Source organism: Festucalex cinctus, chromosome 8 (assembly GCF_051991245.1).
Source record: "Festucalex cinctus isolate MCC-2025b chromosome 8, RoL_Fcin_1.0, whole genome shotgun sequence".
Lineage (NCBI taxonomy): Eukaryota > Metazoa > Chordata > Actinopteri > Syngnathiformes > Syngnathidae > Festucalex > Festucalex cinctus.
The window spans coordinates 8,270,943-8,290,761 of record NC_135418.1 but is presented as its reverse complement, the minus strand read 5'-3'; the positions used below and the strand labels follow the sequence as shown (position 1 = coordinate 8,290,761).

Here is a 19,819-nt window from a genome sequence, read left to right as displayed (position 1 = left end):
TGATGTAATCGACATCCAGTTTCAACTGGTTTTAAGCTATGTGATGTCATGAGATATGCGATGTCAAGAATCTTTAATCTCTTTTTCTGGTCAACAGCCAATCAGATAATTCCATGTCAGTCTTGTTACCCACATGTCTAGCCACAGCCAATCCGGTCAATTCACCGTCTATTTAAGCCAAACCGAGAAGTGTGTGTTTGTCGGATTAGTACCTCTGTTCCTGTGTGCATCTCCACAGCCCAAGGGGGCTTGGCGTCTCGTGATTCTCAATGCATTCTGGTTGTTTCTCGTCTAGTCAAGTTGTTCTACGCTCTCGATGTTATGTGAATAAAGAGTTAAATCTTATTTGTGTCTGCGCTTTTGGGATCCAACCACAGAACATAACAAATAAAGTACATTACCAGAGTTTTAATGAAACTTCTTCAAGATTTTTATTTTTTTTGCTGGAGTTGATGTCCATTCGCATATTCACACAGTAAATGTGTTAAATACTAACTCAAGCAACTAGAACTGTTGTTATATTTTGGCCAGGTTTAGTGGTCAATGTATACTGCGTTGAAGTACGGTGCGCTGGAATTTTGACATTGAAATTCCATCAATATTTTCAGTTACATCTCCCAGCAACAAGTCATCAGAATCTTAAAAACAAATACAAGTGTAAACTATTGAGACAATTAGCTGATGGTTGGTCAAACAGTCTTCAAAGCAACGTTGCACCAGACCTGCATCAGTTCCAACTTACAGCGGTTCACCCTCAAGCTCAGCATGTTATGCTGTCGACAAGTGGTGAGGAACGACAAGGAATCTGTTGAAGGTCAAAAAAAGTGAACTCTGACATCAGATGAAGGATGGGATCGCTCTTCCAACTCTTTTCCCAGAAACCCAGCGCTTATAGCAACAACCTTCTCCAGGCTCACTGCACCCTTGACATGCCAAGGGAGCATCCCACCAACTAAATGCTCAGCGCAGTCTTAAAGATATTCTGATGAGCTTTAGGTTGAGAAAGATTTTGGGTTGACTTTGAAAAAGAATCGAAATGAGCTACTGGTGAATAACGCGCCTCTGTTCTGTTTAATCTGTCGGTCGGGTCACTTCTTGAGTGGCTCATTGCCATGCATCACATCCCACATTCATCTATTCTCAACATGTTGGTCTATGTGAATGTTAGTAACTTTATTTGTCTGTAGCACTCAGGCAGCAGAAGAAAAAAAAACAATTGTAATGTATTCTCTCGAGATTTTAATCCAGTGTGATTTGTTTGAACAAAGGAGCAATGGAGGCGAGGAGTTTAGCCTCCATGCTCAATAGTTACAATAAATCTTGAAGGCTTATTGTGCTGCAGGGCCATGCCTCATGAGAGGATGCATGCGGGAGAGAGGTTTTGGCAAGTTCAAAACGTTTGAGAAAGATTTTATTTTTACCATATAGCATTTACAGTATATGGTCAAGTATGAACTTGTGAACAGAACAGTTTAAATCAACATAAATGATCATACTCAATAGTTTGAAAAAAAAAGAAAAAAAAAAAGATTATTTTCTGGCACTTGCAAGATGACGAATGAAACATGACATCATCAAGTTCTATAAGGTAAAATACCATATCTTCAAGTACAAATCATCTATTCAAAATGGTCACACTAATCCAGTGCTTCTCAAATAGTGGGGCGGGCCCCCCCAAGGGCCAAGGGCGAGGCTCCATCAAGGGGGGCGCATTTGATCTCGGGGACATTGCTTTTTGTTTTTTTTTGTTTTTATTTAGTTATTTATTTATTTATTTTTTTATTTTTTTATTTTTACTGTCCTAGAATAAAGTGCAATTGCACCTCCACTACACTAGGGGGAAGTGGCGCTCTCATTATTGGCAGAGTGTGCACAGGAAGCATTCTCTCGGTGGTGTAGGGGTTTTGTTTGCACTGAGCATGCGCGCCTTGCACACAGCAAAAAAAAAAAATCAGCAAAAATTATTTTATATATTTTTGTTCTGTAGGTTAAAGTTTTTTTGTTTTGTTTTTTAAATATTGTGCTCCTGAGTTAATGCTGGTGATCAATTTGAATGCATTATTATTTATTGATTTTATGTAATTCTATTTTTCCGTATCATGTGGTTTGACATGGTCAGTCAAAAAATGTTTATAGTTTAATTAAGGATTTAATTTTATTTTTGAATTCTAGATGCACTTTAAATCGTTTCTGTTACAGTTAATAAAGCTATTCTTTGTTGTAAGTTGGTTTCTTTCTTTTTTATTCTCTTATACGTTAATAAGGATACAGTGTTATGCAGAGGTGTGCTTATAATAATTTTATAGACATAAAATTATACTAATCATAGTTGCGCGTGAGGGGGGGGGGGGGGGGGTTCTTCTTATTTGGGGGGTATGACAGAAAATAATTGAGAAGCACTGCACTAATCCAACATACATGTCTTAATCAAGTTTTATGTATATAGGTATTTGTATCATCCCACAAACGAAGAATGGATTATATTTCAATTGGCTGACAATTTTCCTGAAATTAAAATACAATGATCACCATGTTGACTGCATCTTGATTTGTGAGCCTTTATGATAATAATAATAATAATAATAATAATAATAATAATAATAATAATAATAATAATAATAATAATAATAATACTCTTAAATTGCTATCCAAATGGCCCATCGCAGATGTAGTGGGAACTTTTTGTTTTTTCTGATGTGTAGCAGCATAAATAAGTGTCACCGCCTCCACCCGCGTATACCACATGAATGGAGGCTTTAGAGCCGGGACGCTTTAATTGGAATTTCATGTGGGCTAAACTGAGGGGAAACTGATGTAAGTTAACATTTGGTAGACTTAATTGGTCGCTTTCTCTCCCCCTCCTCCTCAAATCGGGCACTTACAGGCCGCCGCTGAAGCTTCCCCGCTAATCTCCCATTTACAATCAATTCAATCGGCCAAACAAAAAGTCCGCCTCTCTCTTTTTTTCTCTTCCTGTCTCAAACGAGTTCCATTGTGGCTCGTAAATTGCCTCAATCCCCGGTGATCCCGCGGTGGCGCGGGGAGCCAAAGAAAGATGTCCTCATGTTGTTGACAGCTGATTAACGCGCGGTGCCTCTCCAGCCCGCTTAATCTCCTTCGCTTGGGCGCGCAGTAATTAAAGGCCCGGTTCGTCAATTAACGTGTTTGTGGATGCTGATGCAGTTGCTCAGATGTTGAAGAGGTGCGGGAGGGGGGATGTGTAGGGGGGTAACCTGCATGGTCGCCTTCAGGTTGTTTATTGCTCCCATTTTGTCCGTGTCTCTGCAGCCATTAACGTATATGAAGTGAACGGTCTGCCTTTAAAATAGCATTGTTGTCGTTGCAGTGCAACTCACATCATACAGCTGCATGTTTCAACACATTTTGTTTTTCTGGTCGGGAATTTCACTTTCAAAGAAAAAAAAAAAAAAGCTGGTTTGGCAGGTGGTGATGCAGAGCTTGTCCCTGTCACATTAAGTGAGTATTCAGTCAGGACTCTCCAGACCATGTTCAGGCCGCCTGAGCACTAATTGGCTGTTAATAGAAAGATCTCCATTTGGGAGCACGAATCTACCTCTCAACAGAATGTGTGCAGGGATAATATTGTTCTTGGAGCCGTGCGGAGAATAACTTGTGCTCTATTAATGCAGAGGTCCAGATGAAGAGCTGCGCCTGAGTGCTCCATTATCTCCAGTTGGGATGATGTGCTGAAGCCAAGCCCGCCACATGCATTCACTCTCCGCCATCAAGCCTCCAGAGGCCGTTTAGCTGCTTAATGTCATTCGTTTTCAAGGGTTCGTGTTATTTTTGATCACTTGCGACATTACGCTCGAGTCAAGTGTAAATGTGGTATTTAGTGAGATCGTGCCTGTCAATAAATGTTGAGGCAAAGTGGCCACATGAGCACACAGTGCATGGAACTGATGTGATTTTAAAGAGCACTTACACTCGTTTTTATTATCACAATATTTTGTTCTATTAGGCTATCTCAACAAAATGGAAATTGACGCTATTGTTAAAAAAAAACATTTTTTTTCATTCAAATGAATGTATTACATTTTATTTTAATGCTGATTTTTTGACTCCAATGATTCACAACGCATCAAAATAAGATTCTGTTTTTCCAGTTTTATTTTTCAAACATTTCAATGATGGAAACAATGTGGCTCAAACATTCATTATATTATAAGTTATAACTTATGTATTAACATTACAAATTCAGTGAAATGTACAACATAAAGATGTGCACCTCAAATTATTCATATTTTAAATAGCATTTCCCTTTATGTACAATTCCTCTGTAGCCATCAAACTCAATCATGACAGAAAAAAAAAAATCCTAGTAGGCTATATGTCAATATTGCCTTAACAGGAGAGCCAAAGGGGATTGAGTTTAACTCTGGACTGTGTCCACCTTCTTTCTGGACCATTCATAGCTGTTAATCTTGGTGACAAATGTAGAGCATAAGGCAGTCTGTTTGAGGCCTCTCATAGTCTGAATAGATGGCATATGCAGATTGAGGACGCCGATTCAGCTCTGAAGCTCTCTGGGCTCTCTATCGGTGGCAGAAGAGAAGCTGTCGTGAAGTTTCCTGATGTGTTTCTTCAGGTCAAAGTTGCGGCAGAAGCCCTTTCCACAGGTGGCGCAGGTGAAGGGCTTCTTGTCGTTGTGCGTGTGCATGTGGAAGGTCAAGTTGTAGATCTGATGGAAGGCCTTGTTGCAGATGGAGCACTTGTACTGCTTCTCCCCACTGTGAGTCAGTTTGTGGTTCTTGTAGTTACCTAGTGAGGGACATGCAAGAGCAAAGCATTATTATACATTTCCTGCAAATATTAGACGGCAGTGGATTACAATGCTGTCAAATATCAAATATTTTTGGAATCGATTCAATTATTTAATTCATTAATCGACCAATCGGATTATTTTTAATTTTGCATTAAAGTGTATCACAAAAGCATTTTTTCCCTGATTATGGTTTATTAACCAGTGATTGGTGTTTATTTCCTAGTTCATATTGTATAGTGATGGGACAAAAAAAGGGGGACTGTGTTGTACAGATGTTTGCAAATGTCTTATTTTGATTAAGCATAGAAGATAATCAGTCTTCTTTCCAGAAATCAGTGAACAATTGCTGTTGATATGCTGAAATCAGAGGATTTGGACAATTTTAAATAAAAAAAAATGGCTCCAAATGATTACGTAATTATTAAATTAGCTGTTGATTAATTTGATAATCAATTGCTTGTCGATTAATGGATTCATTTTGACAGCTCTAGTGAACTGGTAGAAGGGCCATTTGAACATAGTGAAGTCATATTTTTAACAATAAATAATTTCTCATCTGGATATTTTTTTTGTTTTGTTTTCTGTAATAATGTAGGCTCCATAAAAAAAAGAAGAAAAGGAATAAAACACCCAATCCAGAAAGTGTTGTAATGTTTACAGATGTGAAATAATTTCACATGGTTTACCAAAACATTCTGAATGTTATGTCCATGTTATTGGACATATTACACACATGAGTGTGTGTCAAGACACGACGCAACATTCACTTAAAAATATTTTGTAGGCCAACAGCACTGAATAGATAAAAACAATTCTGAATTTAAATTGCACTCCTTACATTTAATTCAACAAAACGCCAAACTATTTTATAAAAATGTATACTCTCCTTGTAATAACGATAAATGTGAATTGTTTCGTACCATGATGGCGACAACAGAGGGAACGTGACAAGCAGAGCGTCCAAAAAGTGAGCATAAAGAGGCGCCGTTTTCTGTTTCCCCCACCAAGGTCAGCGGTTCATTGTGAAGTTATCGAGCCGCTCTGGTTCGCCTGCGCTGACCAGACTTCATTAATCTGGGATTTGTGTGCCGAAGTCAAGAAGTTGTCAAACTTTGTCCGAATCAAGCGTGGTGACAAGGGAAAAAAATAGCAGTAGATTCCCAAACCCAACTTTGCTGGGGTCTCGCAATTGACCCAGAGCAAATGCTGCCATCTTGAAGGGGGAATTAGTCAGTGGAAAGTGACATGTCCTCTTTTCACTGATGCTTTCACGCTATCTGTGGGCCTGCAACTCTTCCTCTTTTCATACATTCACTTAAAATAACTAATAATAATAATAATAATAATAATAATAATAATAATAATAATAATAATAATAATAATAATAATAATAATAATAATAATGATAATAATACTGCGATTGGCTGGTAACCAGTCCAGGGTGTCCCCCGCCTACTGCCCAGAGCCAGCTGAGATAGTCTCCAGCACCCCCTCGACCCTTGTGAGGAATAAGCGGTCAAGAAAATGGATGGATGGATAATAATAATAATAATAATAATAATAATAATAATAATAATAATAATAATAATAATAATAATAATAATAATAGATGTATATACTATTTTTATTCATCACAACACTGTACTAATCATAATGACACTAATAAATGTATTCAAATCAATATTTGACATGGGCGTTCACATGTTTCATTCAGGGGATAATGAAATAACTTGGCAGCGATTTTTTTTAAAAATTATTATTATCACGGACTCAAACCAGGAGATGATACGGATCAACAGACAAATTATTATTATTATTATTATTTTTTTTTTAATATGTTAAAATTTGCGATTAACAGTTATTGTTTTTCTGAAATCATGCTGTGAGAGCCATGGCCCATATGGTATTTTCTTTCTTTTTTTTTTAATTTTATTTTATGATTCAACCCATAAGCGAACAAAATATTTAAAAGCACACGTAAAAAAAATGGTAGCAGTATTAAGTCTCGGTGAAATTGATTGTTTGGGAAATAAGCACTCTTTACCTTTTTGGTGGAATCCTTTTCCGCAGAACTCACAGACGAAAGGTTTGTACCCGGCGTGGATCCGAACGTGCGTGTTGAGCGTGGAGCTTCTGTTGAACGCTTTTCCACACTGGTTACATTTATGTGGCTTTTCCTTTCAAGAGCAGGACAGTAAAGATGAACAATTTGGCATGAAATGAACACACAAAAGAGCGGCTCTTCTCACCTGTGTGTGAATAATCTTGTGCCTGCACAAGGTGCTGGCCTGTCGGAAGCCTTTCCCGCACACTTTACACACGAAGGGACGGGCCCCCGTGTGCACCGGCATGTGTCTGGTCAGATTATAGTGAGCATTGAAAACCTGCGGAATTGGGGAAATGTGGAATTTCTATTAATAGATTTTTGGGAGCGGTCGCTCACACGTTTTTTTTTTTTTTTTTTTTTTTAAGTTCCCTTCCAACTAAATTTCAGTATTTCGTTGTAGAATATTTATGTATTTATATTTTCTTTTATTTGCTTTTCTGTTACCTTTCCGCACACTTCGCACGTGAAATTTTTGGGTTTTCCGTCTCCATTGCTGCTGTTGCTGCTGCTGAGTTTATGAGTCTTGAATCCGTTCTTTTCGGTACCCACGCCGTGGTTCTCCTTGACGATCTGGTCCAGCTGCCCCGGAAGATGCTCCTTGTGAGGGTACTGATGTGTGGGAATCTTGTCAGTGCCCGCGCTGCCGGCCAGTTTGGCATTTTCCAGGAGCAAAAGTCTGTGGTGAGCCGAGAGGGAGGCCTGAGCCTGCGGGCTGCTGAGCCAGTGTCCGGCCAGAAAGTCCGACTGGGGATAGGCAGAGTCCAGGTAGTTGAGATAATAGAGGGAGCCGCCACTTGGCATCGCGACAGCCTGGTGGATCACCTGCGGTTTCACCACCCTGCTTCCCGTCGTCAACGCAGGCTGCTTCAAACCCGAGTCCATCTTGGCGCACATGCCGCAGTTGCCCTTGCACGGCGCACTCGCGGAGCCGCAAAAACCTCCCCTGAGACTCGCCCTCCAAAGCTCCGAGTAGTTCATCAGGGCCTTGGCCTGGAGGTCGTAACCGAAAGGCTGCAGCGGAATCATGCAGGGGATCGGGGAGCAGAGCCCGAGCAGCTTCTTACCCTCCGCCCGCTCCTCCGCGTTCCCTTTCGGCTCCGAGCTCTTGGACATGATTCGGTCTATGGAGAAGGCGAGCGTCTTGGGGGCCGCGGAGGGTCCGGTCCTACCGCAGGACATCATTGTCTCCAGGGATCCGGCGCTTGACATTTGCTGATGGGAAGTTTTCTTCCTCTTTGAAGCGAGCGCAACTTTTACGCCAGCAACTCCCGGGACATCCGACTTGCTCCTTGCAATTGTCTTTTCAATTTCTTGTGCTTCCAGCAGAAAAGACGGGAGGACACATCAGTTTAATAAGCACCTTGCTGCCACCCTCGTACACATTTGCATTCAAATGGCAACCCCGCTGCAACAATGGCATCCAGGGATGGTGGATTAATGCTCATTAACTACTGCACACAAAATTACCAGGACACTCGTTAGGGCGACGAGGAAGAAGTTGAGAAGAGGACCAAAAACAAAAAAAAAACAAAAAAAAAAACAAAAAAGAAAAAAAAAAGAAAAAGGTTGCAATCAGAGCTCCTGATGACTGGATAAATTTGGATCTGAGTTAGCCTCTTTAATGGTCAGATGGGTGTGAAAAAAAAGGCAAGTGCTCTCTGTGTCATGTTGGCATGAGCACCGCCCAAGTGGATTAATGTCTCCGTGTCTTGTGACATCAGCGGGCACCCCAACTCTTAAATGTGTGAGTGTGAGACGCCCACTTTGATCGGCCCGCCCTCAAATAGCCCATCTACAGATTTATGCTTTTGACAATATGTCCTTTTGCAAAATACTTCTGAGCTCATTTAAATATTCTATTTGCAAGCAAACGTGTGCTCACCTGTTCCAATTTGTTGAACACCTCCCTTACTTGTTCAGTGTTTGTATGGATTCAAGGATCCAAACGTGCCCTTTCAATATTTCCACCTGTTCAAGAGCAGGAACTCCCTTTGGATCCTATTAAAGCAAGTTCCCTATTCAAAGGAGGCCATTTCCAGAGAGGGAGGGAAAGGGATAGAAGAAAAAGCCCCCAAAGTTCTTTCACTTTTTGCTACTAAGACGCTGCGTGAACCTAGTTTTTGTGTTCTCTTCTTCCAAAAATGGAGGGACGGATTAAAGAGCGGCAAGCAGAAAAGAAAAGACATCGCTTGTGCAGAAGTATGCAAGGGGAAACAAAAGGGATGCCTTTATTCCTTAAAGAGGCATACAAGAAGTTTGCTGGAATCCGCAGTGTTGTGTTGTACTAACAAAGAGCTACAAGGGCCGAGTACAATTCATGTGTTCACATGCAGGCCATTTGAGCACATGCAGGCGCTCCCAGAAAGCTCAACTGAGGATGGAACCGTGGTGATGAGTAGTAGGAATAAGTCACTGATGACCCACTTGGAGGGGGGGAAAATACAAATGCTCATTGACTTTGATATTCATTTTATTTTTGTACCTGAAAAGTGCTGATAATCAGACATGACCACAAAATCGTCCATTTTCCAACATGGGAGAAGGTGACGATTCACCTCTGTTATTTACTTTTTAACCCTGCATGTTGCCGTCCTCCAACACTGTTGTTATTCCTGTTAATATTCTTAAAATACATCCTGACTCGGTTTTGTTCTACACCTCCATCTCAGCATGAAAGAATTAGTGCCTGCTGTCTGCGTGCTTCTCATATGTAAATGCAGCAAAAATGCTCTAATTTAAGTTTATTCAGGCACAACTGGCAGTTCATCCACACAATCAACATTGATCCTATTGCTTTAACTCAGGCCCCTCTATTCAACTCAAGCAGCAATTAGCTCAAGCATTGATTCAAGAGGACCCACGATTTTTGCCTGCAGGCATGCAGAGACCATGCAATTTGCCTAGCATAATCTCTTATCACTATTTATGACGTGGTATTAAGCACACACATTTTGCATAGACGACCTAAGCAATTGATTTGGTTACTTTTTGTGCGCTTCACAATAACATTAAAGAGATACTTTACTTAGCCATTTTTGGCAGTCAAACATTATATTTTGCCAATAATAAATTTGATATTATTTTCCATGTACAATTAGTACCTTTAAAACACATTTTGCAACTCAAAATGACATCACAAGGGCTCAGGTAACCAATCACAGCTCAGCTTGTTTATGTCACATGACAAAACCTAGGAAACAGGTGGGCTGTGATTGGTTACCTGAGCCTTTGTGATGTCATTTTCAGTCGACAGCAAGTTGCAAAATGTGTTTCTGTCCATCCATCCATCCATTTTCTTGACCGCTTATTCCTCTCAAGGGTCGCGGGTGATGATGGCGCCTATCTCAACTGGCTCTGGGCAGTAGGCGGGGGACACCCTGGGCTGGTTGCAATGTGTTTCTAAAGGTACTTAATTGTACGTGAAAAATAATGAAAGTATCAAATTAATTATAGACAAAATATTAACTTTTTCTTGCTATAATGGGCTAAATAAGTGAAGTATCCCTTTAAGCAGATAAAAAATGTAAACAAGCAATCAAACTGTATGAAATGTGTGACCTAAACTGATGTTAAAAATGACTGAATCACTAATGGTTTTAAAGGGGAAGTCTACCCCCACTCCACAAGAAAAAAAAAACATCTTGACGATATGTTCTATGCAGCCCCACGAGTCTAAATAAGGTATTCTGGTTTATATTGTGTTTGTGGAATATGAGTTAAGCAGCAAAATGCAGCAGTTATTTTTTATTTTTTATTTTATCAATATCAGAAGCCACTTGCCACTTGCTGTCGAGTGAAAATGACATCACAGTTGCTCAGGTCTCAGGTAACACACAGCTCAGGTTCAGAAAACAGGTGAGCTCTGATTGGTCGTAGTCATAGGCCACCGTGATGTCATCTTCAGTTGACAGCAAGTGGCAAAATGGATTTTGCTGCATCTCATATTCTACAAATGTTATAATAATCAGTATTATATATGACTAGTGAGGTCATCTATAACATATTGTCAGAAAATGATTAAAGTTGACTTCCTCTTTAAAGAGACGGTGTGTAAGATTTAGTGCCATCAAGTGGTTAACTAAGCAAATGCAACAATTTTAATGTAATATGCAATAAAGCAATATGCTGCCTCAGAGAAACCACATTTTGAAAGCTTACCACCAACTACTGTACTACTCATTATTATTTGGAGTGAGCAATCTAGCTTCTATCTTTTTAATGTTGACAACATTACTAAGTTCTAATAAAAAAAAGCACTTTACACATCATTTTGGATTGATATTTTGTTTTGTTTTCACTGATCCCATATATCGTTATTGTATATTGTCGACAAATCTCAACTCAACTTTATTCATAAAGCATATTAAAACAGTCATTGCTGCGTACAAAGTAGAATACAAAAGAATAGAAATCAGTCTTGTAGTAGAGACAAGTGAAAGAAAATAACACAACATAAAATTTATTATAATAAATATAGGTAGGTAAGTATACAAGGAAATAAAATTAATATTACAAAATTAATAACAAGCCGTGGGGATGTGAATAAGCAAATAAAACAAGTTTCAATAAAATAACACAAAATACAGAAGGCACCATAAAGCACTGAAATGTTGCGAAGTCTCATGCTGAGTCAAAGACCAAAGAATAGAGATGTCGGGCAAAAATATCGAGATTTGAATTTTTGTCCATATCGTACAGCCCTAAATCCAAAAAGCAAATGAAGGCGACTGCTAGCCAGTCCCAGATAGAAGGGGCTGGCTCACAGAGGCATTCATTCGGACATAGTTGTTTACAGAAGTGGTGAGCTGTTTTGTTGCAAATTAACTTTTGAGTTGAATAAACGCAAACAGAACTACACAATTTTTTCCGTGTCTTTTAGTTTTCAGAATGAACTTCCGCTTTTAACTCTTTGACTGCCACACGTTATCAAAAAAAAAAAAAAAAAAAAAAAGCCAGACAATTTCAAGCATTTTAACTCATTTAAACCGAATATTGTGTGCTTTTACTACATTTACAGTGTGGGTACCACATAAGGAGAAAACAAGCTTTTTGTGAAAAGATACATTTTCTCCAAAATGCTAACTTTAACACGAATATTGTTTTGTTTTGTAACGCTCTGTGAATTAGATTTAATGTGACAAAGGCTTTGATTCTTCACGTCATCCTTGAAAACTTTCCATTTCTTCAGATTTCATCAGCCCACTGAAAAGAGATACAATGCTTCCATCTGCTGGCCATAGTTGGTGGCTGTTTTTGATTCCACAACCCAATGACCAGGCACTTAGACGTTGCACTGCCATTTATAGTAAACACAGCATACACACCCGTCACCATGGGCGGGCCATAGGAGTCCGTGCCCGCCCACCAAGATGATTGTGCCCACCCATTTGAGGCATGGCTCTCTAAAATGGTTCTCCTTTTTTTTCTTATTATATTTTTCCATTCATTTAGTTTAGTACTCTTATATCCGAGTGTCGTAAACGCAACACAGGTCTTGCGGTATGTTACGTTTGTGTTGGCTGCGTTTGTGTTGGCTGCTTCAGTTCATTGCTTCTAATGCTCGCCGCTCGCCGAATTGTTCTTGTTTTTGGCGTCGGCTACGGCCAGCGGTGGCCGTTTGTACAAGACAACTAAAAAGGGTGACATTTCCAAGTAACGTTTTCTGGCGGCATTCTTGCAAGATGTCACAATATGAAGAAATAGTGGTATGGTTTTGTTTCATTGATAGCCTTATAGTCTTATCTGCAACAGCCATCACAGTCTTACTGAAAATAATGCTAGGTATGCCATACGCTGACTTATACGCATACGCGACAAATATGTCAATGTTGGAGTGCAATGCAAGAGTCATGTACATGTTGTACAAGTGAAGCTGCAAGTTTCTGAGGACGCTGGCGCACAAGACAAGTGAGGAGGGACATAATACAAACTACTTTCGTGTCGGCAACTAAAGAGTCACTTGGAAAAAAAAAAAAACTACGGGACCCACATATCATTTGGGCATCTACAATGAGGTAGGATTTTGCTTTCCTTTTTTCTTTTTAATTCTGCTGCAGACACCGTTCAAACAGGTGGTCCGTTCGAAGCAATATGTCAGCACATCCGCCCTATTGGATGCGGCAATTGTATTTGCCATTACATCGGCAAAAATAGTAAGATTGACTTTGAATGGGATAATATAATCAAAGGTAATAATAATTCCTTATTAATCCAATGAGTTGTGGCTTGATGATACATCTCCAAGGAGAAACAGAAGGAGGCATCTTTACAAATAGCTTCACTTTGCCTCATCCAATATGGCTGCGGCGTCAACGTACTCACGGCGCCCCTGCAGTCTACTTTATGTGTGTGTACTGTAAATGCGGTCTATGATAATACTGTCAGCGGGTGCCATTCAATGGATAGATGCACGACAGTGCTACATAAATTCATCCAAATATATTGGGCAAGTTAATGCTGTCAGTATGGTATTCATAATAATTGGGCGCGCCCATGCATTTCAAGTGCCCCCCTTAAGCCCGGGCTCTGGTGACGGGTCTGGCAGCATACATGGTGATTTTACTAATCGTTATTAAATGTTTTTGGCGGCCAAAGAGTTAAGTGACAGAAAATATTTCTGAGCACTTTTGCAGTAGGCACAGCGCCACTATTCAGCCTGAAGAACATTAGTGTAAAAAAATAAATATACAAATGTAATTTCTTTTGCAGACGGGTCTGGCCTCCTTTATGGTGCCTTGTGACCTATGTACTGTAATATAATGAGCAATGATTATAATGACCTATGATCATATACAAAAAAAAAAAAAGAAGCTCATTGATGTGATAGAACATATATTTTTTTTTGGCATAATATTGAAATTAATAGTGGGTTTTTAAATTTAATGATTAATTCACCACTAGATGGCATTAAATTCCACATACTGTCTCTTTAAATCACACTTCAAATACTGTATGAAGGTCTCCTTTATCGTCATTCTCTCCCTAATACCAACTGGATGTCTCTTAGATCGTCCTCTTCTTAAATCTCCTTCGATCTCATCACCCTACTACTGTACCCAACATCTCTCCTTTTGAATGTGTCCAAACCAACAAAGTCTGGTCTTTCAGACGTTATCCACTAAACATCTAGCCTTTGCTGTCCCTCTGACGAGATCATTTTTAATCCTATTCAAACTGGTCACCCCGAAGAGAAACTCAACTTCATCTCTACCAGCTTTCTCCGCCTCCTGTGCGCTCTTCAGTGCCACTGCAACCCATAGCAAGCCTCATCACTGCCATATTGCCATTTTTCTCGACGCTGGCGGAGACTTTTCAGTCACATAACACACCTGACATCTCCTCCACCCATTTTAACTTACATGTTTCCAGCTCTTTTCACACTCAATGTTAACCCAGTATGTTAAGTAAGTACCCTTGCTCTCTGTTTTCCCCGTAGTCTCATTTTCCCACCTCCACCTCTCTCATTCATGCCTGGACTGGTGTCACAAAAGATGCATTTCAAACTACAAACTATGAGTATTCCCCTTCATTGTGGGACAGATGATCAGCCAGCACATCTACAAATAAATCATACGGGGTTTGCTTCATTTAGCCCCACTCAACTTTAATTTAAGTCATTCACTGCCTTTGACAAGTATACTTGTCAATTGTATTTTTTAGAGCGGTGCTAAATGGGGGCGAATCTGAGCATGCTCCACTGTAAATATCAAACTTGGAAACAACTTTACTGATGCCCAACCACCGGTAGATGACATCATTGCCCCATTTTATAGGAAATAAACACAGTTTCAGAGTCCATGGGAGAAATGGCTGTATTTTGGCAAACCTACATTTTTCTGCTGTCAATTATAAAAGAACGGGACGGGACAAAAAGTAGGGAGTCTATTCTGCTATTTGGTAGATTCGGTTTATATATAATTATTGAATGGAATATCACGTGAGTATTGGAAATGTAAAAATTTTCTATAATGACTGGCAGTGAATGAGTTTTAAATGGGAAGTCTCGTGAAAAATGTTCTTTACAATAATGTTCTATGCTCCCCCGCTGGTCTAAAGATGGTCAAGTGACATTCGCAAGTGATGTTTGTAAGCTGAGCCATGACAAAATGGTAAAAAAAAAAAAAAAAAAAAAGAATGAATAAATAAATAAAGTCCAATTTCAAATTAGATACAGATGACTTACGTACAATGTACATTAGTAATAAGCTAGCTATTTAATAAGTTGAAACAAGAACTATTTCAGGTGAATGAATGAGGAGTTAGCACATCCACAGTTGTGAGGTTAGTTGTTTATTCCGGACTCCACATGCCCACATTCCATAAACAAATTGTCCTTAGGCATGAACCTGAGGCCGAATGGTTGTTTGTCTATGTTTGTCTACTGTATATGTGCCTGTGATTTATGGTATAACTCAGGGATGTTAAACTCGTATTGGCTCAGGGGTCGCATGGAAGAAACTATATTACAAAGTGGGCCGAATCGGTAAGATAAGATATATATCGGTAAGATATATAACTTAATAACAATTGCCGTCAATTATACGAAGATTTTTTTTTAGATTTTTGAGCCAGTCCTAAATTACGGAGCTCAACTGTAATCTATTGTTTAAAAAAATAACACAAATGCAAATGAAAGCGGCCACACCTTGCCTGTATGAGTTCCGGACATGTTAAATCTACCTGTTTTGCATATATATAGTTCCCAGAATGCATTGTGTGGCACAGTTAATGAAGTTATAAGGATGTTAATCCTTGTCATATGTATTTGTGTTACCAGTAATTGAATTTGTGTCGTATTTAACACGTTTATGTTGGTCTATGATTTAAAAAAAAAACCTTTTTATTTTTATTTTTATTTTTTTAAACAAACCATAACTTTAAGTTGTGTGTAAAATAATAATTTCCAGGGCGCTTCCGTGTACAAGTTACTCATCTGTGGGCTGCTTGTAAAATTACAAATTTATATATTTGATTGTGGCTGGCTGATTAATTGGTCTGACATTGCGATTTTTCTTTTTTTTTTTTTACTTTACAAAGTCATCTCGCGGGCCGGATTAAACCCCTTTGCGGGCCTGATCTGGCCCGCGGGCCGTATGTTTGACACCACTGGTATAGATGGAGATATTAATTTGTGGAACAACTTGCGTAAAATGGACAAAATAGATTTTATGTGGTGGGGTGGGCATCTTTTGCGCTTATATAACAATTTTTGAAATGTATCTGTAATCCACACCAGTAATCCAGCTATTTAATGGGGATGTGGATGAAGAACAGTGGAAAACCTTGACGAATTGACACCTCACTAAATGTTTACAATTGCCTATATGAATAGTTTCCGCCATGAAGTGTTCCCTCACTATAATGCAGTTCAGTTGTCACGGTCTCGCTGTGTTGCAGATTTTTTTGTGTACAATTCTGCATATATATATATTGTTTTCACAGTAATGTACCTATTATATAAAATTTATGAAAGTTTGAACATTGAGAATGTGTAAACAAGAGAGACGTGAGAAAAAGTAAATGCCTCGACGAGAAAAGTGTATAAACTGTGTGGTGAGGGGTTTCAGAGCCTTAAAACATTTATAGTAAATATAAAACATAAAGCTAGCGTCTTCGCGGATTTCATTTCATGCGTATATTTTTTGGAACCTAACCCCAGCGGTAAATGAGGGAACACTGTACCACAAACTGTGATCCCAAAACTGTTGAATATCTTTTCAAACCCATCCAACAGCGTTCATCCGTCCATGCATTTTCTCTACCACTTTATTCTACAATGGCGAGAGAGCGCTTATCCAGCAGATTTGGAGTGTGAGGAATTTTCAATTAGAAGAAGAGTAAGGATGTACACGTTTTAATGAAGTCAATTCAAATGGCTGTCTTTTTAATAACTGCTGTTGGATACTGATGAATAAATATCAAGCTGATAATGCACCAAACTGTGGCCCACACATCTCATCACAGGAAATCACAGACAGTTGTCCTCACACGTTGCACCCATGGTGACAACTTTCACTGACGTTAAACCTGAGGAAATGAGAGCAGAATGTGTGAGTAGCAAGAGATTTGACTCTCTTTCTACATACTAGTCTTACATTTGATACTACGCTCAGATATTAGTACATCACATAGCAGAAGCCATTGCGCTATTGGCACAGGGGGCAGCACCCCACAACTTCGTTTGCATGACATTGGTTTGTTTTTTTCTTTGCGGATCAGTTTTGAGAATTAATGACTTCATTTGTGGAGCAACTTTCTAATTTTGTGGGGCACTTTTATTTTGAAGGTTAATCGCAGGTCCTACCAATTAGATGCGGATGCAAGTGAGAACACAAACGTGAAGTTGGAAGTAAATAGGAAGGAATTTAACAGTTTAATGGGTTTATTGTATGAATTGTGATGACAACTGTGTGATTGACATACACATGGAAAAAATGGAAAGGACCGGCGTACTAGCAGAAGAAAACAATGAGGCTGGCGAAATCCACTGGGATGCTGGACTCAAGGCCCAAAACCAGGACTGAAAATGGGACGTCTGGTCACTCTATATTCTCCGCTTCAAGCCAGACATCTGTGAAAAGTGGACTCGATCAACCAAGCACTTAATTCGGGTGTGAAAAGCGCTACCTGTGTCAATCTTAGGTTTGATCTCGGATCTAAGGTCGCAGCTTTCAAAAACCGTTGGAATTTTTCAGATAGCACCAACAGTGCCAGAGTTACGGTAATCCAAATGTGCACCTACAGAAATGTGATGCCCGCGACCCGCTCAGTAACAAAGTGTTCCGCAGTAGCACAGAATGAAGAAAATCAAATTATAGACGAATTATCCTATTTACAGTTGCGGCGTTGAGTTGGGAGTTGTGCGCAAAAATGTTTTCTTTTTCCTTGGTGGGTGCAACGGAAAATAATTGAGAAGCACTGCTTCCAGGACAAAAGCTTGGGCCGCATCACAGAGGCCTAATGTACACTACCCCACCACCCCCAAAAACATTTTTCTAAAGGCAATAATTATGTTAACTTAGTAGGACTACAACAAAAATAGATTAAAGAGCCATCTGTACAACTGAGCACTAGTTTGTGTTCATAGAGTGCAAGATATGACTAAATGATGACCTAGAATATTGTAATGGTGCAAAAAAAAAAAAAAACTTGAAAGGCGTATCAACACTAACCTTTATTGGAAGGTAAGTGTGCATCCAAATTGACTGTGTGAATGTGTGAGGGTCACAGATGATAGATGACAAAACTTGCCGTGAGAAATTAGTGTTACAAATACTGTGTATAGCAATAATATAAATTCAAAATATACAATAAGAAGTTCACATGTTGCTCAGGTGCAATTTCAAATGTAACTTGCGCTGTTGAATCACAGCCTATATTACTTCTGAGCAAAACATGACTTTTTTTTTTTTTTTTGCTTAGGTACCAAGCCAGCAAACATAAGACACTTTCAAAGTAGTAGCTTGAATGTTGAATATGTATATAAGAATAAATTCAACCCATTATAATGTTTGGCCCTGGTGTACCCATCGTCGACACTGCTTGATAATAAAGTGGCAGCTTACCTCGATATGGGGGCGGCACGGTGGTCCAGTGGTTAGCACGTCCGCCTCCCAGTTCTGAGGACTCGGTGTTCGAGACCAGGCTCCGGCCTTCCTGGGTGGAGTTTGCATGTTCTCCCCGTGTCCGCGTGGGTCTTCTCCGGGTACTCTGGTCTCCTCCCACATTCCAAAGACATGCACGGCAGGTTAATTGGGTGCTCCGAATTGTCCCTAGGTATGCTTGTGAGTGTGGATGGTTGTTTGTCTCTGTGTGTCCTGCGATTGGCTGGCAACCAGTCCAGGGTGTCCCCCGCCTTTTTGTTCCAAGGCAACAATGCGTCGATCTTTTTCCTGCGTCTCTTTCTTCAATTGCTGTATTTCCTGAAGAAGTGGCTCAATGCTCTTCTTCATTTCAAGTAATTCGGCAACCATTCCACTGAGTTTTTTAAGAGAAGATTTTATCTCCTCAATCTCGTCGGCTCTTTTTCCGCCAGGCATTCTGCAACAATGTAGTTACAAATCCCAATGCAAAAATCAACAAGTAGTTAGATTCACGAGCGAGTGCAGGAGCAAGTACAGATGCGTCCTTCCTCAACAGATGCGTCCTTGAAGCTTTGAAGCTTTTAAGGCTTACTTAGTAGAAAATTATGTTTTATAGGGACCTGGGAACGGATTATTCTCATTTTAATGGTTTCTTATGGGAAAAAAATGTTCGGAAGAAGAACTTTTAGGCTTACACACACTCTCTGGGAACCAATTAAGTTCGTGAGCCGAGGTATCACTGTATATATATATAACAGACACTTGTTACACCAGTACCGATGCATAGCAGGCACATAAACAGGTCATGAACTCTCACAGGCACATATCAGGTCATGAACTCTCGCGCAGGCCATGACACACACCCTTACGCACGGACATTCACTCATGATGAACTGAGCGAGGAGTGTGCAGACATAAATCTGGGAATTGATGGATAACAATATGATTCAATGACTCTTAAAATCAACGTATATATATTGCTGATGCGTTTAGTACTTTTATTAGTTTTTAAATGTCTTAACGGTCTTGGCCCATCTTATTTATCTGACTTGCTTTTACCCTATAACCCCTCGCGGCTCCTGAGGTCTTCTGGCAGTGGCCTTTTAACTGTTCCTAAGGTGAGGACTAAGACACATGAAGCTGCCTTTAGCCACTATGGTCCTCACCTATGGAATAGTTTGCCGGAGGGCATCAGGTCTGCAGAGAAGAGAGAGGCTTAAGACTCACTTTTTTAGTTTGGCATTTGATTGATCTCTTTTCTTTTTATCCCCATTTATTTATTTAACTATTTTAATCTATATTGTTTTGTAGCTTTGTTTTTATTTTTATTTTTTAACTGTTTTC

At 39.6% G+C, this 19,819-nt stretch overlaps 1 protein-coding gene across 1 annotated transcript; it reads right to left on the bottom strand.

Moving 5' to 3' along the window:
• Positions 1–4,108: 4,108 nt before the first annotated feature.
• On the bottom strand, positions 4,109–8,590 carry fezf2 (FEZ family zinc finger 2). The gene is made up of 4 exons (XM_077530812.1): positions 7,338–8,590; positions 7,036–7,170; positions 6,831–6,963; positions 4,109–4,782 (listed from the first exon to the last, which is right to left on the bottom strand). Exons 1-4 carry the CDS (start codon positions 8,100–8,102, stop codon positions 4,532–4,534), a joined length of 1,284 nt encoding a protein of 427 aa, XP_077386938.1. The 5' UTR covers positions 8,103–8,590; the 3' UTR covers positions 4,109–4,531.
• Positions 8,591–19,819: the final 11,229 nt, after the last annotated feature.

Coding starts and splice junctions, on each gene's coding strand:
- fezf2 (XM_077530812.1), bottom strand. CDS start 8,102: ATGTCAAGCGCCGGATCCCTGGAGACAATGATGTCCTGCGGTAGGACC. Junction 7,171..7,337: donor CGTGCGAAGTGTGCGGAAAG/GTAACAGAAAAG, acceptor CCAATTCCGCAG/GTTTTCAATGCTCACTATAA. Junction 4,783..6,830: donor AAAAGGATTCCACCAAAAAG/GTAAAGAGTGCT, acceptor GTCCCTCACTAG/GTAACTACAAGAACCACAAA.